Source organism: Hyla sarda, chromosome 6 (assembly GCF_029499605.1).
Source record: "Hyla sarda isolate aHylSar1 chromosome 6, aHylSar1.hap1, whole genome shotgun sequence".
Taxonomy (NCBI): domain Eukaryota; kingdom Metazoa; phylum Chordata; class Amphibia; order Anura; family Hylidae; genus Hyla; species Hyla sarda.
In genome coordinates, this window is record NC_079194.1 from 217,714,393 (window position 1) to 217,737,840 (window position 23,448).

The 23,448-nt window shown below is 43.5% G+C and overlaps 2 protein-coding genes across 5 annotated transcripts in view; one reads left to right on the forward strand and one right to left on the reverse strand.

Moving 5' to 3' along the window:
- The window catches only part of PSKH1 (protein serine kinase H1), a 34,336-nt gene extending 23,579 nt beyond the window's left edge, over positions 1-10,757 (reverse strand). The window contains exons 1-2 of one of the 2 annotated variants that reach the window (XM_056526426.1): positions 10,553-10,757; positions 3,912-4,915 (exon numbers count right to left, since the gene is read on the reverse strand). In XM_056526426.1, the coding sequence (XP_056382401.1) occupies positions 3,912-4,844 (933 nt within the window). In that variant the 5' untranslated portion in view covers positions 4,845-4,915; positions 10,553-10,757. Of the gene's footprint in view, positions 1-3,911; positions 4,922-10,552 lie in introns of both variants that reach the window. The other variant, XM_056526425.1, reaches the window with a different exon arrangement.
- Positions 1-23,448, forward strand: part of PLA2G15 (phospholipase A2 group XV) — a 118,590-nt gene that overhangs the window by 57,341 nt on the left and 37,801 nt on the right. The window contains exon 1 of one of the 3 annotated variants that reach the window (XM_056526427.1): positions 21,888-22,345. The exons of the other annotated variants lie outside the window; for them this stretch is intronic. Coding sequence (XP_056382402.1) covers positions 22,228-22,345 — 118 coding nt within the window. The 5' untranslated portion in view covers positions 21,888-22,227. Of the gene's footprint in view, positions 1-21,887; positions 22,346-23,448 lie in introns of those variants that run through there. 3 annotated transcript variants of the gene reach the window in all.

Sequence of the window (23,448 nt, forward strand, 5' to 3'; positions counted from 1 at the left end):
TGAAGTGCCAAATATCTATGAAGCAAGTGAAGAAGCTGTGCTCAATTCATAGGCGGTAAGTGACGGATACCATCAGTGATGTGAATATGAGTGATGTCATTACAAAGTACAATTTGTGGTGCAAAAAACAAGCACTCATATGGGTCTGTCGGTGTGAAATTGAAGGTGTTATGGCTATTAAAAGGTGAGGAGGAAAACATCAAAAATGAAAATTTGTTGCATCCTTAAAGGGAACCAATTGATTTTATCATATATAACTCTTGACAACGAGTTATATATGCTAAAATTGTTAGCCTCACCATCTCCAGGGGACATTTTTGCCCCCAGGGATGGTGAAGATATTAAGTTATAAGTCGCCGCCCCCAGCCGCCCAGCAAGTAGTCCCCTTGGCAGGGACTTCTACTTCCCAGCACCCATCGCTCCAGCCATGGTCCCGTCCCCTTGTCTTGATTGACCGCTCGCGTCACTGCTCTGCTCCATCTGCTTAGAGAGTAGAGCAATGAAGCAAGCCTTCAATCAAGCCAACAGGGCAGGGCCACGGCCAGAGCAATGGGGAGCAACGGATGCTGGCAAGCGTAAGTCCCTGACCAGAAGAATACTTGTGGGGTGGCTGGGGGGACTTTATAACTTAAAGGGATACTCGGCCCCTAGACATCTTATCCGCTATACAAAGGATAGGGGAGGTCTGATCAAGGGGGTCCCACCGGTGAGAACCCCCACGATCTCTCCTGAAGTACCCAGTGTCATCTGCTGCATGGAGCGAACTTCAGTGATGGCGACACTCTGACCCTGACATCAGCACAAGTAGAACGCTACAAACAAGCCCCTGAAATATATACATAAGAAATATATACATAAAATTAGCTGCCACTGTTCCCGAAGCAGGATTAACCCCTTCCCGACAGATTAAATACATGAATGTCATGGGTCGGGTATGGGAATAAGGCAAGAGCCTGTGATTCGGGTCAGCTTCATAGCCGGCAGATGTCTGGCTCCAATGTCTGTCAACTAAATGGTTAAATGCCATGATAAATTGCGATCACAGCATTTTACCATTAAATGCCGCTATTCCCTGGTGTCTAGTGGCCCCATACACAATGTAATTGCGGGGAGACAATGGGTTGTTGGGGGAAGCCCGGGGACTTACCTAGTCCTCGGCGTCTTCCCTGGCTCTGTGATTGCTTAAGGCTGCCTTAGGCAGCTCTTAGCAATCGAGACTAAATAAAGATCAATGTAATGCAATAGCATTATACTGGTCTATGCAAGCCATTTAATCATAGCTTATAATAGGCCCCTAGAAAAACATTTGTTTTTAAAATATAATTAGGCGTGCGTAATTGTCCTAACTGTTAAAGGAGAACTCCAGACCATAAAAATTGTCCCCCATAGTGCCGGCAGTAAAAAAATAAAGATGTACATACCATCCCCAGCTCCCCCGGGCCTCCGGTAACCGGCTCTGGTCTCCGCCGCAATCCACTTCCTGGTTGCCTGTGGTCGGATGAATCAGCCAATCACCAGCAGCAGCGCAGTCCGCCTCGGCCGGCGATAGGCTGAGCGACAGTGTGAAAACGCTTCAGGACACAAAATTCTTCACTACACCGGCACCTGCGGCCGGGGCCGAAAACGTCACACTGCCGCTCAGCCTATCGCCGGCCGAGTCGGACTGCGCTGCGGCTGGTGATTGGCTGATTCATCCGACCACCGGCAACCAGGAAGGTATGTACTGCCAGTACTATGGGGGACAATTTTTATGGTCTGGAGTTCTCCTTTAAATTATTACATCCCTAATCCTGCACGGTCAATGGTGTAAGTTAAAAAAAAAAATTCCATTCTTCAAAATTTGCCCTTCCAAGTTTCCAAGTCATTTTTTAGTTTTTCTCAAACTTACTTGTCAAAATGCTTGTTATATGCCGTTAAATATGGTACTTTATCCCCAGCTATCTCTATTAACAACTGAATAGTTATGTGATATTGTTTATTATCGCTGTAATGAGAGATAGGAAATAGCACAGCTCCCGGACAGCTATTAGCACTCGCTCCTCTGTGCACTTTTTGTTTTTGTCACCAATGTATCCTAATCATACACATAATATAATTTTTTTTTTTTAAAGGTTTTAAATAATAAACTATATATGTTTTAAGTGAAGTGTTGTTTGATAATATAGTACACAGTTCCGCTAAATACATTATAGTAGGATATTTATTGACATTGCACCACATATATATTCAATAAAATACGTCACTGACAATAGTTGGTACAACATCATATAGGACTAGAGTATATTCATAATATTTACTACAGCACAGCATTGCCCCATTCCCTTGAATAGGGATTGATTCTTTAATTTTTAACCCCTTAAGGACCAAGCCCATTTTCACCTTAAGGACCAAGCCAATTTTATTTTTCCATTTTCGTTTTTTCCTCCTCACCTTCTCAAATCCATAACTCCTTTATATTTCCATCTAAAGACCCATATAAGGGCTTGTTTTTTGCGTGACCAATTTTACTTTGTAATGAAACTTCTCATTTTACCATAAAATGTACGGCGAACGCAAAAAAATATTTTTTTAGGGAGGAAATTTAAATAAACCACAATTTTGCACATTTTGGAGGGTTTCATTTTCACACTGTACAATTTACGGGGAAAAAAATGACATGTGTTCTTTATTCTGTGGGTCAATACGATTAAAATAATACCCATGGCTAGATACTTTTATATTTTTGTACTGCTTTAAAAAAAAAAAAAAAATCTAAAACTTTTTGTACAAAATCAGTAATCTAAAATTGCCCTATTTTGACCACCTATAATTTTTTCATTTTTCCGTATATAGGGCGGTATGAGGGCTCATTTTTTGCGCCGTCATCTTTATTTTTATCGATACCACATTTGCATATATAAAACCTTTATATAATTTTTTATTAATTTTTTTGGGAATAAAATGTGACAAAAAAAGCTGCATTTTGGACTTTTTTAAATATGTTTACGCCGTTCACCGCACGGGATCACTAACATTATATTTTGATAGTTCGGACATTTACGCATGCAGCAAAACCAAATATGTTTATTAAAAAAATAAAAAAAATTACGCTTTTTGGGGGGTAAAATGGGAAAAAGGGACAATTTTCATTTTTATTGGGGGGGGGGAGGGGATTTTTCACTTTACTTTTTATTTTTCAATCTTAGACCAGACCAGGAGACGCCAGGAGACGGACGGAAGCAGGTGAGGGGACCTCCATCCGCCATTACAGATGATCGGATCGCCGCGGCAGCTCTGCGGGCGATCCAATCATCTATTTTATCATGTGCATTTCCGCAGATGCCGTGATCTGTACTGATCACGGCATCTGAGGGGTTAATGGCAGACATCCGCGTGATCGTGGATGTTGGCCATTACCGGCGTGTCCCTGGCTGCTGATTGCAGCCAGAACCTGCAGTGTATGACGCGAGCACCGCTCCGATGCTCACGGTCATACACAAGACGTAAATGTATGTCCTGGTGCGCAAAATGGTCGTTAAGAGGTTTAAAAGGCCTCTAAAAAAAAAAATTAAGAAGCAGTCTGATTGGTTGCTATGGGCAACTGGTCAAATTTTCCTCTGCAAAGGTTTTGATGAATCTCCCCAAATGTCACAGAACCTTGCATTGCTGCTAAATATAAGGCAATGGAAAGGACAAGCTGCAGTAAGCATAGAGAAGATTGTAGCACACACACACACACACACACACACACACACCAATGGCACAGGCTTGTTTGAACATCAGATCAGCCGGGGTGCCAGGTATCACATTACCACTGATCTAATATTGATGGCCTATCCAGAAGATAGACTTTCAACTTAACAAGCCTGGATAATCTCTAAAACTTGTGTTATTACTTCACAGAACATGAACAAGTAAAGAGAAATACATACCTCCCCGGAGTAGCTGTATTTTCCCTTTAAAATTTGGCGATACAAACGTGTCCTATTATCATCCTCAAATGGCATAGTGCCACTGAGAAGAATATAGGATATGACTCCTAGTGCCCACATGTCCACAGAGTTTGTGTAGGGTTTCCTTACAAGAATTTCGGGGGCAATGTATTCTGGGGTTCCACAGGTGGTCTTCATTAAGCAATCATCCCCTTTCTTTCGAGCACTTGCAAGGCCAAAATCTGTGATCATAATTTTGGAGTCTGTTCCTGGGTGATAATATAGAAGGTTTTCTGGTTTTAAGTCTCTGTGTGTAATTCCAAGTGTGTGCAGATATTTCACTCCTTCCAAAACCATTTGTAGTACATGAGTGGCATCCCTCTCTGTAAAAGAGCCCTTGGCAATTATTCGGTCAAAAAGTTCTCCCCCTGTTGCCAATTCCATTACCATATAGACTCTTTCCTGGGTCTCAAACACTTCAATGAGTTGGATAATGTTGGTATGTCGAACTCTTCTCAAGACACTAAGCTCAGACTCACAAACCTCCCTACCTTCTCGGTATTTTGTTTCAATCATTTTAATAGCATATGGCTGCTTAGAAGCCTTGTGCTCCACTCTTACCACACGGCTGAAGCTTCCACGACCAATAAGAGCTTTGATATCATATTTTGCAGTTACTCGAGGATCAAATTTAGCTCTGTACTTCGCTACTTTATGTCTCCGAGGATCAGCAGTTTCAGCATGACTATGTGGGTAGCCGTTCGAGTAGGGGGGAGCCGGAGAACCTCCTTTACCGTCCAGTCGTCCATGGTCTGTAATAAAATGCTTGTATTGGTCATTCTTTGGGGCTAGGTACGGTTCCACTTTTTTTACTAAATCTAGTTGGATATTCTTTGGAGGTTCGGGAAGCACTTTGCTTGTCCCACAGCCCATCACGGGAAAAACTCAGTCTTCCATGTGGCATGGTGTATGAAAATATAAATAAACTGAAGTACTTGCCTCAACTGCACCTAGGAAAGAAAAGGCATTTGTAATGAATCATACTATATGAACTGCTTGAGTTTTGTATAAAAATAATTACAAACCACATTACATTACATGAAGGAAAGTTGTTAGAAACAACAGTGACCATTTAAGTCTTCGGCCTCTTTACAACCATTAATATGCCAAAATATGACTGTATGTTACATATTCTGTGTTGACCTAAAATACATCCCAAATGAAAAAAAAAGTCATTCTTGGGCTGTTACTGTAGCCCCAAAACAGCTACAAATATCGCAAAAATTAAAAAGGGGGAAAAAAAAGCCCCAAAACCGGCTAAAAAAAAGTAACAAAACAACTTTGGAGTAAATTTGCCCAGAGCCTCTGGTCTTGGTTTTGCAAAGGATGACAGGTTTCAGTTACAGGGTGTGATCTAGTTTATCACACATTTTATATACTGATACTGTGTAAGCAACATTTTTTGTGTCGTAAAACCACCAGCCAGACGATACCAGGTCAGACCAGTCATTCACTTTAGAGGTGTTCTCTAGGGCAGAAATGGTCAGTTTCCCACTTTTGTTGATCTGGTCCAAGTCAAGCTAATCAATCTGTTGTGTTGTCTTATAAAAGGGCTTGACAATTCCCAGGTGCCAGGTCGCCATGGCAGCTGAGAACTTCGTCCTGGCGCATGGTCAGTGTTTTTTTCAACCAGTCTGCACCTGGTCTGCACACTGATACGAGAAAATGGGTGGCTTACCTACGGGTGGGGTCTTACCCCAGGGGGCAAGCTACCTTCTGGGGGGGGGGGGGGGTCTTACCTATAGGGGAAAGCTACCTACAGGGTGGTCTTACCTATAGGAGGCAAACTACCTACAGAGGGGTTCAACATACAAGATAAGTGGGTTAGTGTTAGTTACTAGCTGTGCAAAATAAAACTGGCAAAAGAGCGATACATGTTTAAACAACCTTATTTCGAAAACTGAAAAAAATAGTGCCGTTTATTTAACAAAGGTCCTGGCTGCTAATTATTTTTTAATGGCTCCTAGATTTAAAGCAAATTTGTCAACCCCTGTCCTATAATAACTGCACCAGCTCTCTAGACACACACAGCTTAATACTGTAAAATACGTTTATTTGACAAGTACAGTATGAAGTTATAGGCTTCTAAAGAGTTGTGGTTACTATAGTGATATTTTTAGTTTCTTGAGGGTATAAGACTTACTAGTGCACTTTACAGTATGGCCTTGTTCACATTACGGAATTTCCAACCGTAATCCTGCTTAGGAATCCAACAAGCTTGAAAAAGCACCAAGGAGGCGTGAAACGGTGTTGCCCCGATGCACGTATGCTCCCCTGCCTCTAATCCATCCCGCTGTCCTGCATGTTCGTCCTGTACCGTGTTTATTTATCGTTATGAATAAAGAGGGAAAACTTTACTGCGTGGTGAGGGCTCCATGTTCTATTTCTATACTCATCTTTATTAGGTGGGTCAATAAGAATACGATACCCATATTTACCTAGCGTTTCTAATATTGTAAAAAAAAAAAATAGGTATGCTTAATGCTTAGAGGCGTTATCTGGGGAATAAAACTTTTCCCCCCATCTTGTGGAATATCAGTCAGACCCAAGATGTTAACAATAAGAACACTCCTAGACCAATTTGTCTTGGAAGTTGGGGGCTGTAACTCTGAGCCTGGAGGCAGGCCCCGTTACGATGTATAATGTGTAAGAATAGATTTTATAATTTGGATAATATTGCACGTGGCGATACCAAATATTTTTATTTCTTTTTAAAAAAAAATATTTGAAAAATGGGAAGAGAGGGCTGGTTTAAATTTATTATCAAGGTGGAGGCTTTTTTTATAGGTTTAAAAAAAAAATTCTGTGTGACTTTTTTTATCACTAAATTGTTTATACTGAAGCAAATCGCCAAGTGGCCAGCATGAAGACCTTCAGGAGTCATCTGGCTGTCATGGAAACTGCTTGCTCTCCCCCCCCCCCCCCTCCCCTATTTGTAAACTATAAAAAATAAAAAAAAATTATATATCTGCCACATACAGAAAAACTTGCTTCAATTATTTGTCACCTAGCTTCTTTGAAAAAAAATGTACAAAAAAGTGAAACATATCATGGGGATGCAAACATGGTACCACTAAAAACTACAGCTCACTCTGCTGATGGAAAAAATAAGAAAGTGCTATGGGTGACTGGATATGGTGATAAAGAGAAAAAAAACAAGTAGTAAAGCATAACAAAAACTATATAAACTTGTTATTGCTAAATGTTCTGACCTGCAGAATAAAGTTAACTTGCCAATTTTACCCCTAAGTAAATACCATTAAAAAACAAAAACAAACCTAAGTTTCTCCATATGTGGTACCAAAAAAAAAGTACAATTGCCCTGCAAACAACAAGCTCTAATATGTAAATAATACAAGCTGTACTGGGATTCAGTGCTATGGGTATGTTTTTTTTTTTTGCCTATTCTTTTTATTATAGTGTTGGACCGAATGTAACCATTAGACTAGGTTCAGGCCATTAAACTTCAATGACCTGTCCAGCATACACCATGGTATACGTCAGCATATCTTGACGGGTTGTTCATTTATACCTGTGAAGTACAGCCAAATTATGCTATAAATGGCCTCTACACTTGACTACACTTCATCTACAAGCCACTTCACCCTGTCTCTCCTGTACTGATCATTCACATTCCGTTCACTGCTGAAATTCGTCTTGAGATGGATTATCAGCTCACTTAGGAACAAGTTACATGCTGCCAACAGAAGTCTATGAAGAGGGAAGGTGGAGGAGATGAAGTGAGAGAAGAGCTCACGGAAATCTGTTAGAGCTGAAATGTATAAAGGAGAAACCTGCAGGATATAAGTCATATGGCCAAGACGACTGCAACTGGTGCATGGAACTTGCTGGGTATCGTGCACTTGCCATGGCAACCCAACAACCCAGTGTGGAATGCGTCTCTCTACATCAATCTGAACAACAGGCGGAATTTTAACTACACAGATACCCTTTAAGTGGGAGTTGTTTTTCTTTTCAGTGTCTGGGGGAACACTCAATTGTCTGTGTAATTTATAGAAAATTACTTTTGTAGTACGTATATGGTAGAGACATTTTTAGCACCCTTTTCCTTGCTCACCTATCACACGGAAAAACCTGTTACATGAGTGTGCCTCCAGCTGTTGCAAAACTACAACTCCCAGCAAGCCTGGTAGGGAAACACTGTTGTAACAGGGTACATCCACATCTGTGGATGTGGCCATAATCTGTCGGATCCGCACAGCGCACCATTGATTTCAATAAGTAGCCCCGAGTCCGTTATCTTTAGCTGACCATTAGTTTTTTTTTAAACCAGACCAAAAATGGTGGCCTGCTGTGCTTTTCAGTACAGTTCAAAAAACGTTCGGAAAATTAGCCAACCAGAGACACTTCAGGACTCCAGGTGGCTAAATGAAATCAATGGGGTACAGCCAGATCCACATATGCTAGATGTGAATGCACCTTTACAGGATTGTCCATGTTGGTGTCAACCTGTTCTGTCACCACAGAGACACCTTCTCTCCTCTCACTATTTACGCCTGTCTATGGTCACCTGTAAAGATGAGCGAATTTACAGTAAATTTGATTCGTCACGAACTTCTCGGCTCGGCAGTTGATGTCTTATCCTGTATAAATGAGTTCAGCTTTCAAGTGCTCCCGTGGGCTGAAAAAGGTGGATACAGTCCTAGGAGACTCTTTCCTAGGACTGTATCCATCTTTTCCAGCCCACAGGAACACCTGAAAGCTGAACTAATTTATGCAGGATAAGGCATCAACTGCCGAGCCGAGAAGTTCATGACGAATCGAATTTACTGTAAATTCGCTCATCTCTAGTCACCTGTATAAGACTTAAAAGTGGACACAAAGTGACAGTGATCATTGTGACAGTAAAAATAACACAGAAAGAGGCATCCCTGCTGCCTGACCTTACATCTAGGTCAGTGTTCCCCATCCAGCTTTTGCAAAACTACAATTCCCAGCATGCCCTGGCAGAAGAGTCACGGGATAAGTAACACTGATCACAGTGGTTTCCAAACTGTGGCCCTTAAGCTGTTACAAAATTACAAGTCCCCAGCATGGCCAGAAAGTCCGGGCATACTGGAAGTTGTAGTTTGCAACAGCTGAAGGGCCACAGTTTGAAGACCCCTGCTCTAGAGTATGGTTAAAGGGGAAAGGCTTGTAACTAGAACAGGACATGTGACTACAACATAACATGGTGACCTCCCACAATGGTCTCTAAAATATGGCCCTCAAGCTGTTGTAAACCTACAACTCCCAGCATGCCCTGATAGGAGTCACAGGATAGGGAACACAACTCCAAGCATGCCTAGACTGCTCTAGAGTATGGTTTAGGGCAGTGTTTCCCAAACAGGGTTCCTCCAGCTGTAGCAAAACTACAACTCCCAGAATGCCGACAGAGGAGTCACAGGATAGGGAACACAACGCCCAGCATGCCCAGACTGCTCTAGAGTATGGTTTAAGGCAGTGTTTTCAGAGTGCCTAAAGCTGTTGCAAAACTACAACTCCCAGCATGCCCGGACAGCCTTCGGCTGTCCGGGCAGCATGCTGGGAGTTGTAGTTTTGCAACAGCTGGAGGCACCCTGGTTGGGAAACACTGGTTTAAAGGAGAACTCCAGAACATAAAAATTGTCCCCCAGAGTTCCGGCAGTAAAAAAAATAAAGATGTACATACCTTCCTCCGCTCCCCCGGTAACCGGCTCCGGCCTCCGCCACGATCCTCTTCCTGGTTGCTGGTGGTCGAAGAGTCTTACTGCGCTCAGCCAATCACCGGCCGCAGTGAAGTCCCGACTCGGCCGGCGATAGGCTGAGCGGCAGTGTGACGTTTTCGGCCCAGGCCGCAGGTGCCGGTGTAGTGAAGAATTGTGTGTCCTGAAGCGTTTTCACACTGGCGCTCAGCCTATCGCCGGCCGAGTCGGACTGCGCTGCGGCTGGTGATTGGCTGAGCGCAGTATGATTCATCCGACCACCGGCAACCAGGAATTGGATCGCGGCGGAGACCAGAGTCGGTTACTGGAGGCCCCGGGGGAGCGGAGGAAAGTATGTTCATCTTTATTTTTTTTTTACTGCCGGCAGTATGGGCGACAATTTTTATATTACGGAGTTCTCCTTTAAGGTAAAAGGCTGACCCAGCAGTGGTCTCTAAACTGTGGCCCTCCAGCTGTTGTTTTTAACATGTCCTAACTGCGGAGTCACAGTATAGGGAACACAGCTCGCAGTGGTCTACAAAGTGTGGCTCTCCAGCTGTTGCAAACCTAAAACTCATAGCATGCTGGGAGTTGTAGTTTTGCAATAGGTGAGGGCCATGGTTTGGAGAACACTGCTCTAGAATACAGTGAAAGGCTCAAGAATAGACAAATGGCATAGTGACCCCACATGAACCCGGCCCGACTACACATCCTGGGGTGAGCACAGGTACAGGAGGATCTCCTATCCACCCCATACAGGACAGGACAGCCCCGGTTTGTGACAGAACATAACAACCTGCCCGCCTACTAACATAACGGGTCTCCATGAAGCCAGAGCCCGGCCATGTAACACGTCCGCCACAGCGCACACTACTCCAGCTGGAAGCCGGGCCTCACCTTCTACACACCGTACACAGCCGCTCCCTCCCCGCCACAGCTCGCACCCGGTCCTCCATAACGTTGACAAATAAACATTGACTCCTTCAGAAGTCGCTGTGAACCTTCAGAAAGCGGAAGTGGCGTGACGTCACGTATTCTCCCACGGAGCTGAGCGGAGTCATGGCGACAGCACCATAAAGTTCTTGGAGCGCGAAAGAACGACCAGTGACGTCACGGGGACTCCTCCAGTGAGGGAGCTGCTGACTGCAATGTGTTACATGTTTCCTACTACTTGACTTGTCATAGGGCAGTGTTTACCAACCAGGGTGCCTGGAGGGGAACATTTATTATGGTGCTCTAGAAGACATTGAAAAATAAGACTTTAAAGGGGTTAACCAGGAAAAAACTTATTTTTATATATCAACTGGCTCCAGAAAGTTAAACAGATTTGTAAATTACTTCTATAAAAAAAAATCTTAATCCTTTCAGTTCTTATGAACTGCTGAAGTTGAGTTGTTCTTTTCTGTGCTCTCAGATGACACGTGTCTCGGGACCCACCCAGTTTAGAAGCAAATCCCCATAGCAAACCTCTTCTACTCTGTGCAGTTCCCTAGACAAGCAGAGATGTCAGCAGAGAGCACTGTTGTCAGACAGAAAACAACAACTCAACTTCAGCAGCTGATAATTATTGAAAGGATTAAGATGTTTTAATAGAAGTAATTTACAAATCTGTTTAACTTTCTGGAGCCAGTTGATATAAGAAAAAAAGTTTTTTTCCTAGAAAACCCCTTTAACCCCTTCCCGCTATTGGACGTATGCATACGTCCAGGCGAATTACACGTTCGCGCAAATGGACGTATGCATACGTCCAAGCGATCTCCTGCTCTGCCGCGGGCAGCGCAGGAGATCGCGGGTGGGACTCAGCTGTCAATCACAGCCGGAGTCCCACCGCAGCTGCCGGGGCCGCGATCGCGCCGGTCCCGGCAGCATTAACCCCATAGATGCCGTGATCAGTTCTGATCACGGCATCTATGGTGTTTGCAGGGGGAGCGCTCTCCCCCTGCCCATCAACGGCGGCTCCGCGATAAAATAAGGGGGATCGAGGGTGTCCAAGACACCCTCGATCCCCCTTGAAGAGATAGGAGTGAGGTGGCAGGGTTGCCACCCCTCCTATCCCTGCTATTGATCGGCCGAGCGACCGACCAATAGCAGACTGGGGGCGGGGTGGTTAAAGTTTGGTTCCCCCGCTATGCCCACCCATCGGTGTCCGGGCACAGCGGGGGGGAATCGTGTAGTAGCGGCGGCGGCAGCGGCGATCACTTACCCGGCGGCGGCTGTGATCACGGCGGTGGTGGAGGGGAGTATGACGCCGCGTGTCCGGGAGTCTGTTGCCTAGCAACATCTGCAGGGCGACAGTTTAGAGAGTGGTCTCTAAACTGTCGCCCTCCAGATGTTGCAAAACTACAACTCCCACCATGCCTTGACAGCTGTTTGCTGTGTTGGCATGCTGGGAGTTGTAGTTTTGCAAGATTTAGAGGGGTTCAGGCTAGAGATCACTGACAGTGGTCTCTAAACTGTAGCCCTCCAGATGTTACAAAACTACAACTCCCAGCATGCCCAGACAGCAGTTTGCTGTCTTAGCATGCTGAGATTTGTAGTTTTGCAACATCTGGAGGGCCACAGTTTAGAGACCACTGTCAGTGATCTCCATACTGAACCCCTCTAAATCTTGCAAAACTACAACTCCCAGCATTCAGGAACAGCAAATGGCTGTCTCGGCATGCTGGGAGTTGTACTTGCGTGCCTCCAGCTGTTGCATAACTACATCTCCCAGCATTCCCTTTGGCAATCAGTACATGCTGAGAGTTGTAGTTCTGCAACAGCTGGAGGCACACTGGTTGGGAAATACCGAGTTAGGTAATAGGTTCTATTTTCCAACCAGTGTGCCTCCAGCTGTTGCAAAACTACAACTCCCAGCATGCACGTTCTGTCAGTGCATGCTGTGAGTTGTAGTTTTGCCCCCCCCTCCCATGTGAATGTAAAGGTTACATTCACACTGGCGGCGGATTACAGTGAGTTCCCTGCTTCAAGTTTGAGCTGCAGCAGCCGCAGCTCAAACTCCTAGCGGGAGACTCAGTGTAATCCGCCGTCAGTGTGAATGTAACCTAAAAACACTACACTAACATAAAATAAAGAGTAAAACACTACATATACACACGTACACTGCCCCCCCCACCACCCCTTCCCCCCAATAAAAATGAAAAACGTATCCTACAGCAGTGTTTCCAAAACGGAGCCTCCAGCTGTTGCAAAACAAAAACTCCCAGCATTTCCGGACAGCCATTGACTGTCCAAGCATGCTGGGAGTTTAGCAACAGCTGGAGGCACCCTGTTTGAGAATAACTGGTGTAGAATACCCCTATGTCCACCCCTATGCAAATCCCTAATTTAGGCCTCAAATGCACATGGCGCTCTCCCTTTGGAGCCCTGTCGTATTTCAAGGCAACAGTTTAGGGCCACATATGGGGTATCGCCGTACTCGGGAGAAATTGCCTAAAAAATTTTGGGGGGCTTTTTCTCCTTTTACCCCTTATGAAAAGGTAAAGTTGGGGTCTACACCAGCATGTTAGTGTAAAAAAACAAACATTTTTGTACACTAACATACTGGTGTTGCCCCATACTTTAAAATTTCACAAGCGGTAAAAGAAAAAAAGCCTCCAAAATTTGTAACGCAATTTCTCCTGAGTACGGAGATACCCCATATGTGGGCGCAAAGTGTTCTGGGGACGCACAACAAGGCTCAGAAGGGAGAGTGCACCATGTAAATTTGAGGTCTAAATTGGTGATTTGCACAGGGGTGGCTGATTTTACAGCGGTTCTGACATAAGTGCAAAACAATAAATACCCACATGCTACCCCATTTTGGAAACTACACCCCTCACGGAATGTAATAAGGGGTACAGTGAGAATTTACACCCCACAGGTGTCTGCCAGATCTTTGAAACAGGGGTCTGTGAAAATGAAAAATAAAATTTTAATTTGCACAGCCCACTGTTCCAAAGATCTGTCAAATGCCAGTGGGGTGTAAATTCTCCCTGCACCCCTTATTACCTTCCGTGAGGGGTTTAGTTTTAAAAATGGGGTCACATGTGGGGGGGTCCACTGTTCTGGCACCACGGGGGGGCTTTGGAAATGCACATGGCCAAATTCTCTCTCCAAAAGCTCAATGATGCTCCTTCTCTTCTGAGCATTGTAGTTCGCCCCCAGTGCACTTCACGTCCACTTATTGGGTATTTCCATACTCAGAAGAGATGGGGTTACAAATTTTGGGGGGTATTTTCTGCTATTATCCCTTGTAAAAATGTAAAATTTGGGGGAAAACAAGCATTTTAGTGTAAAAAAAATAATATTTTTTTTACATATGCAAAAGTCGTGAAACACCTGTGGGGTATTAAGGTTCACTTTACCCCTTGTTATGTTCCCCAAGGGGTCTAGTTTCCAAAATGGTATGCCATGTGGGTTTTTTTTCTGTCCTGGCACCATAGGTGCTTCCTAAATGCGGCATGCCCCCAAAGCAAAATTTGCTTCCAAGAAGCTAAATGTGACTCCTTCTCTTCTGAGACCTGTAGTGCGCCAGCAGAGCACTTTTCATCCCCATATTGGGTGTTTTCTGAATCGGGAGAAATTGGGCTTCAAATTTTGGGGGGTATTTTCTGCTATTACCTTTTTTAAAAATGTAAAATTTTTGCTAAACCAAGCATTTTTGGTAAAAAATAAAATTTTTTTTTTACATATGCAAAAGTCGTGAAACACCTGTGGGGTATTAAGGTTCACTTAACCCCTTGTTACGTTCCCCGAGGGGTCTAGTTTCCAAAATGGTATGCCATGTCGTTTTTTTTTGCTGTCCTGGCACCATAGGGGCTTCCTAAATGCGACATGCCCCCCGAGCAAAATTTGCTCTCAAAAAGCCAAATATGACTCCTTCTCTTCTGAGCAATGTAGTTCGCCAGTAATGCACTTCAGGTCAACTTATGGGGTACCTCCATACTCAGATGAGATGGGGTTACAAATTTTGGGGGGTATTTTCTGCTATTAACCCTTGCAAAAATGTGAAATTTGGGGGAAAACACACATTTTAGTGAAAATTTTATTTATTTTTTTTACATATGCAAAAGTCATGAAACACCTGTGGGGTATTAAGACTCACTTAATTCCTTGTTACGTTCCTCAAGGGGTCTAGTTTCCAAAATGGTATGCCATGTTTTTTGTTTTTTTTTTGCTGTTTTGGCACCATAGGGGCTTCCTAAATGCAACATGCCCCCAAAAAACCATTTCAGAAAAACGTACTCTCTAAAATCCCCTTGTCGCTCCTTCGCTTCTGAGCCCTCTACTGCGCCCGCCGAACAATTTACATAGACATATGAGGTATGTGCTTACTCGAGAGAAATTGGGCTACAAATTCAAGTATAAATTTTATCCTTTTACCCCTTTACCCCTTTTACCCCTTGTAGACCCAATTCAAAAATTGGGTCTACAAGAACATGCAAGTGTAAAAAATGAAGATTTTGAATTTTCTCCTTCACTATGCTGCTTTTCCTGTGAAACACCTAAAGGGTTAAAACACTTACTGAATGTCATTTTGAATACTTTGGGGGGTGCAGTTTTTATAATGGGGTCATTTATGGGGTATTTCTAATATGAAGACCCTTCAAATCCACTTCAAACCTGAACTGGTCCATGAAAAATAGCGAGTTTGCAAATTTTGTGAAAAATTGTAAAATTGCTGCTGAACTTTGATGCCCTCTGGTGTCTTCCAAAAGTAAACACTTGTCAATTTTATGATGAAAATATAAAGTAGACATATTGTATATGTGAATCCAAAAAAAATATATTTGGAATATCCATTTTCCTTACAAGCAGAGAGCTTCAAAGTTAGAAAAATGCAAAATTTTAAATTTTTTCATCAAATTTTGGGATTTTTCACCAAGAAAGGATGCAAGTTACCACAAAAATTTACCACTATGTTAAAGTAGAATATGTCACGAAAAAACAATCTCGGAATCAGATTGATAAGTAAAAGCATTCCAGAGTTATTAATGTTTAAAGTGACAGTGGTCAGATGTGCAAAAAAGGGCTGCGTCCTAGAGGTGAAAATGGGCTGTGTCCTTAAGGGGTTAAAGCTTAAAGGGGTAGTCCAGTGGTGAAAAACTTATCCCCTATCCTAAGGATAGGGGATAAATTTGAGATTGCGGGGGTCCGACCGATGGGGCCCCCGCAATCTCTCTGTACAGGGCCCCGGCTCGCTGGCCAGATAGCGCGTGTTGACCACCGCACGAAACGACGGCCGACACGCCCCCTCAATACTTCGCTATGGCAGAGCTGGAGATTGCCGAAGGCAGCGCTCCGACTCTGCCACAGAGTATTAAGGGGGCGTGACAGCCGCCGCTTTGTGCGGTGGTCAACACGCCCCCTTCCCGAGGGCTGCCGGGGGTACAGGAGATCGCGGGGGGCCCCAGCGGTCAGAACCCCCGCAATCTGAAAGTATCCCCTATCCTTAGGATAGGGGATAAGTTTTTCACCACTGGAAATCTCCTTTAATGCCTTCAGAGAAAAAACTGGGGCCGCTGACAGTTGTGGAGATGTTGCACTTCATGGGGGAGATTTATCAAAACCTGTGCAGAGGAAAACTTGCCCAGTTGCCCATAGCAACCAATAATATTGCAGCTTTCATTTTGCAGATGCCTTGTTAACAATGAAAGAAGCAATCTGATTGGTTGCTATGGGCAACTGGGCAATTTTTTCTCTGTACAGGTTTTGATAAATCTCCCCCCCCCCCCATCTTCCAAACAAGAATGTCAGAAAGCACTCCCATACGCCGTGGTGTCCTATAGTATCTCATAATCTTACCAAATTAAAATCAGACATAGATATGTTTTATGTGTTCACACAGCTCAGGATCTATAGACTCTGCAGACAGTTCTTATGGCATCTGCTAAACGGGTATACATTGCTATAGCTTTTATAACTGTATAAGACTAAAGGACAAGGCCTCTGTTTCCCAACCAGTGTGTCTTCAGCTGTTGCAAAGCTATAACACCTAGCAAGCCAGGAGTTGTAGTTTTGCAACAGCTAGAAGCACACTGGTTGAGAAACACTAGACTAGGCACTATGGGGGAGATTTATCATTGCTTTTAGAGCATTTTTTTGTCTACCGTGTTTCCCCGAAAATAAGACCGGGTCTGCACACAATGTAAACAGGGATGAGTTAAATAGAAAGAAAAGCACGGAGCACTGACCGGTATGTTGCATAAGGTTTCTTTATTCATGTCCATCAGGGACTCATGTAGAGGTGGAGAGTGGACTCTGGACAGGACTTTGAGCAATGCCGAAGTCCTGTCCAGAGTCCGCTCTCCCCCTTTACATGGATCCCTAATGGACATGAATAAAGAAACCTGATGCAACATACCAGTCAGTGCTCCGTGCTTTTCTTTCTATTGAAGATACTACCTTTAGTGACTATTATACGTTGTAGCACTGGTTCACCGCACAGGCACAGGCGTTAAAGCATGCGGGTATCCCCAGCTGCTGGGAAGCAATACCTGAGTTGTATTTGGAAAGGTGCTGTAACTCCTCCTTCTTCCAAGTTTATTAGGGATGAGTATCTGTCGATTTTGCATTACAGCTTCTACTGTATAAAGATTTATATGCACAGGAACAAGATTTGGAGGCTGAGCTCTGACTGTCAATCAAGCAGTGACAGGGATAGGAGTGGGATTAAGGAGGCACTCCAGACTGCAGCACTTGGCAAAACGTCTTTCTCACCAGAGAATAAAAGACTGTTTTTCATTATGGAAGCACAGACAGATATATGAGAGGTACAATGTGCCTCCTTTCTTAACATTTATCTAACAGTGTTAGCAGTTTGGAATGTGAATTTCAGCTGACAAAATGTCTTTAATAAGCCACAGCGCTCGGTGAGTACGCCCCCCTCCATCATAAGAATAGGTCATCAATATTAAATCCTTTAACGATGATCCTGACCATTGCAGCAGGACGCCAGTTATATGTTGCTGATGACATCTACAAAGGATGCTAGAATGCCATATAAATCCAGGGAAATATACTTACAGGGAATCTGTCACCCACACTATTCTGCTGTTACAGGGTAATACTGTAGGTGACTGATTCCAACACAATTCACCTTTTTTTCCTACATGACCCCGTACCCGAATTATATTAAAAAATGTAAACATGTAAATGCAGTGCTTAGGTGCACTGGGGAGCATTCCCAGACCCTTAGTGCACTGTTTTACCCAACTGGCTCGGCCCAGTGCAACACCCCCTTATAAATATTCATGGCCTGAGCTCCATTGTATACAGGGAACATGTAACTCTGGATCTGCTCTGTCCACTCCAATCACAAGATCATCATCACCACCACAGGTCCTTCAGCCACGTTCTCTTCTATCCTGCACTACTGAGCAGGTCCTGGTCGGTCAGTTACCGAGGAGCAGAGATTTCCACACACACAACAGCAAAGACTTCTTTACCAGGATCTGCTCTGAATCTGCTGCTATGTACCGGAGATGTAGGGCTTGTGATTAAGTCATGTGACCAGTATCATGTGATCAGCAACTCAGGATAGAAGAGAATGTGGTTTAATGACCTGTGATGACGATGATCATGTGACAGAAGTGGGCGGAGTGGACCAGAGCTTAAAAACAAAATAATTTTTTTTTTTTTAATTTAAAAAATTGAGTGGAGGTGACAAATTCCCTGTATAGGGCAGAGCTAGTTGTGCACCAAACCACTTAATTTACATATTTAGATTTTTAAGCATAACTGGGTAATGGGCCAAATAAGAAACAAAAGGTAGATTGCATGGGATTCACTTTCACCCGCACTATTACCCTGTACCAGCAGGTTAGTGCAGGTGATGCTGGGGAGAGATTCCCTGTAATTGCATTTATTATTGAGATATTACAGCTCTGGAATTATTTTAAGTGCACTGCCCCTCCAATTTTCGGAGTGTCCGGTGTTTTCACCTTTTTATATCCAAGTCCTCCCAATTTAGTTATACTGGTTTCTTTTTATTCCATAGTTTATTACTTAATTTGAGACTGCAGTAAAATGTCTCAAAATATGGGAACTTTAGCTATAATTTTTACTTACTGCAGATGCCTCAGAACTAGACAAGGAGCAGTGCTGAGCTTGTCTGTGTCCCTGCTGCAGTTTGAGATTTAGGACTCCAGCATGACTGGTAGGGAGACCCCTAGTGGTATTTTTTTCAAAGTGGAAAATTAAATAGAAAGAAGCATATTTTTTAATAACATGCTATTGGAAAGTTATTCTGCATACATTAATCTATAATATATGAAAAGGTTTTTTTTTAATGAAAGGTACCCTTTAAAAAAAAAAAAAAAAAAAAAAAGCATACCCCACAACTCTCCGCCACTGTAGTTTCTACCCAGAAGTGCTGAAGTGATCTCCCTGTCCTTTTAGCAAGTGATCCTGCTGCTAGCCTTAGTGGTCATCCGCAGTACCTGCAGGAGGGAAGCCACTACGGTCCAGGATTGGCTACAGCAGCACATTATTGGGGATATCATCTCAGCACAAGACACAAAAGCAGCAGCAAGCTGGGGTCAGTACAGTTTTCTTTTTATTTTGCACTCTATTCTGTGCCGTATGCAAGTTTTTTTAAATGCTAAGTTTTCTTACAGACCTTTCTGTAAACAATTATGGGGGAAGCCATCATGCGGTAAATATCATTCTGCTTTGTTAACAGCAGTTCAAATATATGCTTTACTGCAGTCACATGACATGAAAAACAGTAGCCTGAAGATGAGTCATTGACTTCTATATAAGTTTTCTAAGCATTCTCTATGAACTGTCCATAGGTCACTTTGTAGGGAGGGGAAGGAAGGGAGCTGTACAGCGACCCTCTATAGTCAGTTACTTCTGTTGTATAATAGAAGTGTAAAACCTGCCACTGTAAGGGTATGTTGACACTACGGACATTAACCCCTTGAGGACTCCACGATTTTTCATTTTTTGCACTTTTGTTTTTTCCTCCTCGCCTTCTAAGAGCCATAACGCTTTCAGTTTTCCCCCTACAGATTTTAAGGGCTTAATTTTTGCGCTTTGCAATGGCTTCACTTATTTTACCACCAAATCTACGGTGAAAAAATATTTGTGTGGCAAAATTGTGTGGGGGCTTCCATTTCACTTTTCTGTAAAAATGACATGTTTTCTTTATTGTTTTCTTTTTTTTTATTTAACTACTAAAATTATAACTTTTTGAACAAAAATTTGTTTGCTTAAAATTGTCCTCTTCTGAACCATGTAAGTTTTTTTTTTAGTGTAAACAGGTATGTATGAGGGCTCATTTTTGCGCCATGATCTGGTTTTTATCAGTACCATTTCTGTTTTGATTAAACTTTTTATACATTTTTGTATGGTAAATGAAGTGACCAAAATTACGCATTTTTGGACTTTAGTATTAATATTTTTTTTTAACATATATGCCATTAGCTGTGTCGTTTACTTTACATTTTATTTTAACAGTTCGGACCTTTCTGTATGTGGAGATACCACATTTATTTTTATACGTGGTATCTTCACGTACGGAAATGTATATACTATTAAAATAAAATGTAAGGTAAACCACACAGCCAATGGCATATACCTAAAAAAAAAATATTTTATTTTAAAAATGAATTTACATTTATTAACTTTTATAACTTTTTGATGTACACAATTCTATTTTTTGCATGATTTTTATTTTTTGTGAAAAAAAAATAAAAAAAATATAGAAAACTATTAAAAGGGTTATCTTAAAGAAGTACAGCCCTAAAAAACGTATGGCCTCTAGATGTAATTCTGACAGCTCCAATAACATGTATGCTACATCCCCTGTAGAAGAGTGATGCATGGCCTCTAGATGTAATCCTGACAACCCCCATAACATGCTCCATCCTCTGTAGAAGAGTGATGCATGGCCTCTAGATGTAATCCTGACAACCCCCATAACATGCTCCATCCTCTGTAGAAGAGTAATGCATGGTCTCTAGATGTAATCCTGACACCCCCCATAACATGCTCCATCCTCTGTATACAACCAATGCATGTCCTCTAGATGTAATCCTGACACCCCCCATAACATGCTCCATCCTCTGTATACAACCAATGCATGTCCTCTAGATGTAATCCTGACAACCCCCATAACATGCTCCATCCTCTGTAGAAGAGTGATGCATGGTCTCTAGATGTAATCCTGACAACCCCCATAACATGCTCCATCCTCTGTAGAAGAGTAATGCATGGTCTCTAGATGTAATCCTGACAACCCCCATAACATGCTCCATCCTCTGTAGAAGAGTGATGCATGGTCTCTAGAGGTAATCCTGACACCCCCATAACATGTTCCATCCTCTGTAGAAGAGTAATGCATGACCCCTAGATGTAACCCTGAATTCCCCCATAACATGCTCCATCCTCTGTGTAAGAGTAATTCATAGCTGCTAGATGTAATCCTGACATCCCTCATAACATGCTCCATTCTCTGTGTAAAACCAATGCATGGCCTCTAGATGTAACCCTGACTTCCCCCATAACATGCTCCATCCTCTGTATACAACCAATGCATGTCCTCTAGATGTAATCTTGACACCCCCCATAACATGCTCCATTCTCTGTAGAAGAGTGATGCATGGCCCCTAGATGTAACCCTGAATTCCCCCATAACATGCTCCATCCCCTGTAGAAGAGTAATGCATGTCCCCTAGATGTAATCCTGACAACCCCCATAACATGCCCCATTTTCTGTAGAAGAGTAATGCATGTCTGCTAGATGTAACCCTGACTTCCCCCATAACATGCTCCATCCCCTGTAGAAGAGTAATACATGACCCTTATACGTAATACATGAGCCCTAGATGTAACCCTGAATTCCCCCATAACATGATCCATCCTCTGTATACAACCAATGCGTGTCTTCTAGATGTAATCCTGACAACCCCCATAACATGCTCCATTCTCTGTAGAAGAGTAATGCATGGCCCCTAGATGTAACCCTGAATCCCCCCATAACATGCTCCATCCCCTGGAGAAGAGTAATACATGACCCCTAGATGTAACCCTGAATCCCCCCATAACATGCTCCATTCTCTGTAGAAGAGTGATGCATGGCCCCTAGATGTAACCCTGAATCCCCCCATAACATGCTCCATCCCCTGGAGAAGATTAGCCCGGCTCGTCTTTATAGACGACAGTCAACATAACATCTGTGTACATTGTCCCCGCAGATCACATGTCTCTCCGCAGCCAATAACAGGCCGGGCCAGGAAAACAACTCGTGACCTCCCGCTGTTGTCTTCCAGAGTCCAGCTCCTAGGTACAGGCATTAGTAATCGTTCGCCTGCAGCGCTTTAAAAAGGATGCAGTCGGTGATCCATTACTTCTGTCTGAAACGTTGAGCGAGAATGGAATGGCAGCGGCGGCGGTGGCCGGGCAGAGCGCTCTGGTGTGTGTGAGGGGGAGCGCTCTGGTGTGTGTGAGGGGGAGCGCTCTGGTGTGTGTGAGGGGGAGCGCTGCTGACACATAGGAGGAGGAGGACACTTCATAAGGACTCTGCCGCCTTCTTGTCACCCGCCGTCATCTTCCCCGGCACCTGTAGACACTATGCGGAGGCAGACATGTCTATTGGAGTAGGCTTGTCGAGTCTCGCTGTCTTCTTGCTGTGGTTACCGTCCGCTTCGTGCGCTCCATCCTGCTCCAGCTATGGCTGTGCCCCGGGGCCACCTGTGGTGCTGGGTGAGTAGATAACACGTCCATGTACACACCCTATTATTAACGCATTGATAACGCTTATTCATACAGTGCAGTATTGTGTACAGGGCTCACCCCTGACATGTATCCATTATAGTCATCACATGCTACTTAAAGGGTACCTCTCATCAAAAAAACTTTTGATATATTATAGATTAATGTATGCAGAATAACTTCACAATTGCATTTTATTAAAAAATATGCTTCTTTCTATTTAATTTTCCACTTTGAAGAAATGACCACTAGGGGTCTCCCTACCAGTCCTGGCAGCAAGCATTTCAGACTCATGCTGGAGTCCTAAACACTACGAGCTGCCAGTCTGCTTTGTTCACAAAGGAGAACACTCAGAGCTGCCAGCCTGCTTTGTTCACAGCCTGTTTGGCTGTGAACAAAGCAGGCTGGCAGCTCTGAGTGTTTAGGACTCCAGCATGAGTCAGAAATGCTTGCTGACAGGACTGATCGGGAAAAATACAATAGAAAGAAGCATATTTTTCATTAACATGCTATTGGAAAGTTATTCAACATTCATTAATCTAAAATAGATCAAAAGTTTATTTGATGAGAGGTGCCCTTTAAAGGGATAGGACACCCATTAGAGGGGGTGTCTAGCCCCTCAGTCAGGGGTCAAGTCCTGGGGGGGAAAAAGTGTGGGAACTCACCCAAGATTTCAACTCAAGGGCTGCTTCTGCTAATGGGAGCGGTGTTCCTGCTGTGGAAAAAGTGCAGGAACTCAGTTCCCACACAGTCCTGCAGGACTTGAGCCCTGCCCTCAGTGCTTTCCTATCTGAGATTGGGCCTGGGCAGATGATGTGGGATAAAGGTGCAGGTCTTTCCATTGTGGATTTTCTCTGTCGCTTCGGCTCCTGGTTTTGGGTAAAATTACCTAATGCTAGGTGTGAATATAGCCTTAGCCTGGAGAAGCCAGCTGCTGGCCATCTCTATTGCAGTGTTTCCTAACTAGGATGCCTCCAGCTGTTGCAAAACTACAACTCCCAGCATGCCCGGACAGCCTTCGGCTGTCCGGGCATGCTGGAAGTTGTAGTTTTGCAACAGCTGGAGGCACCCTAGTTGGGAAACACTAGACTATT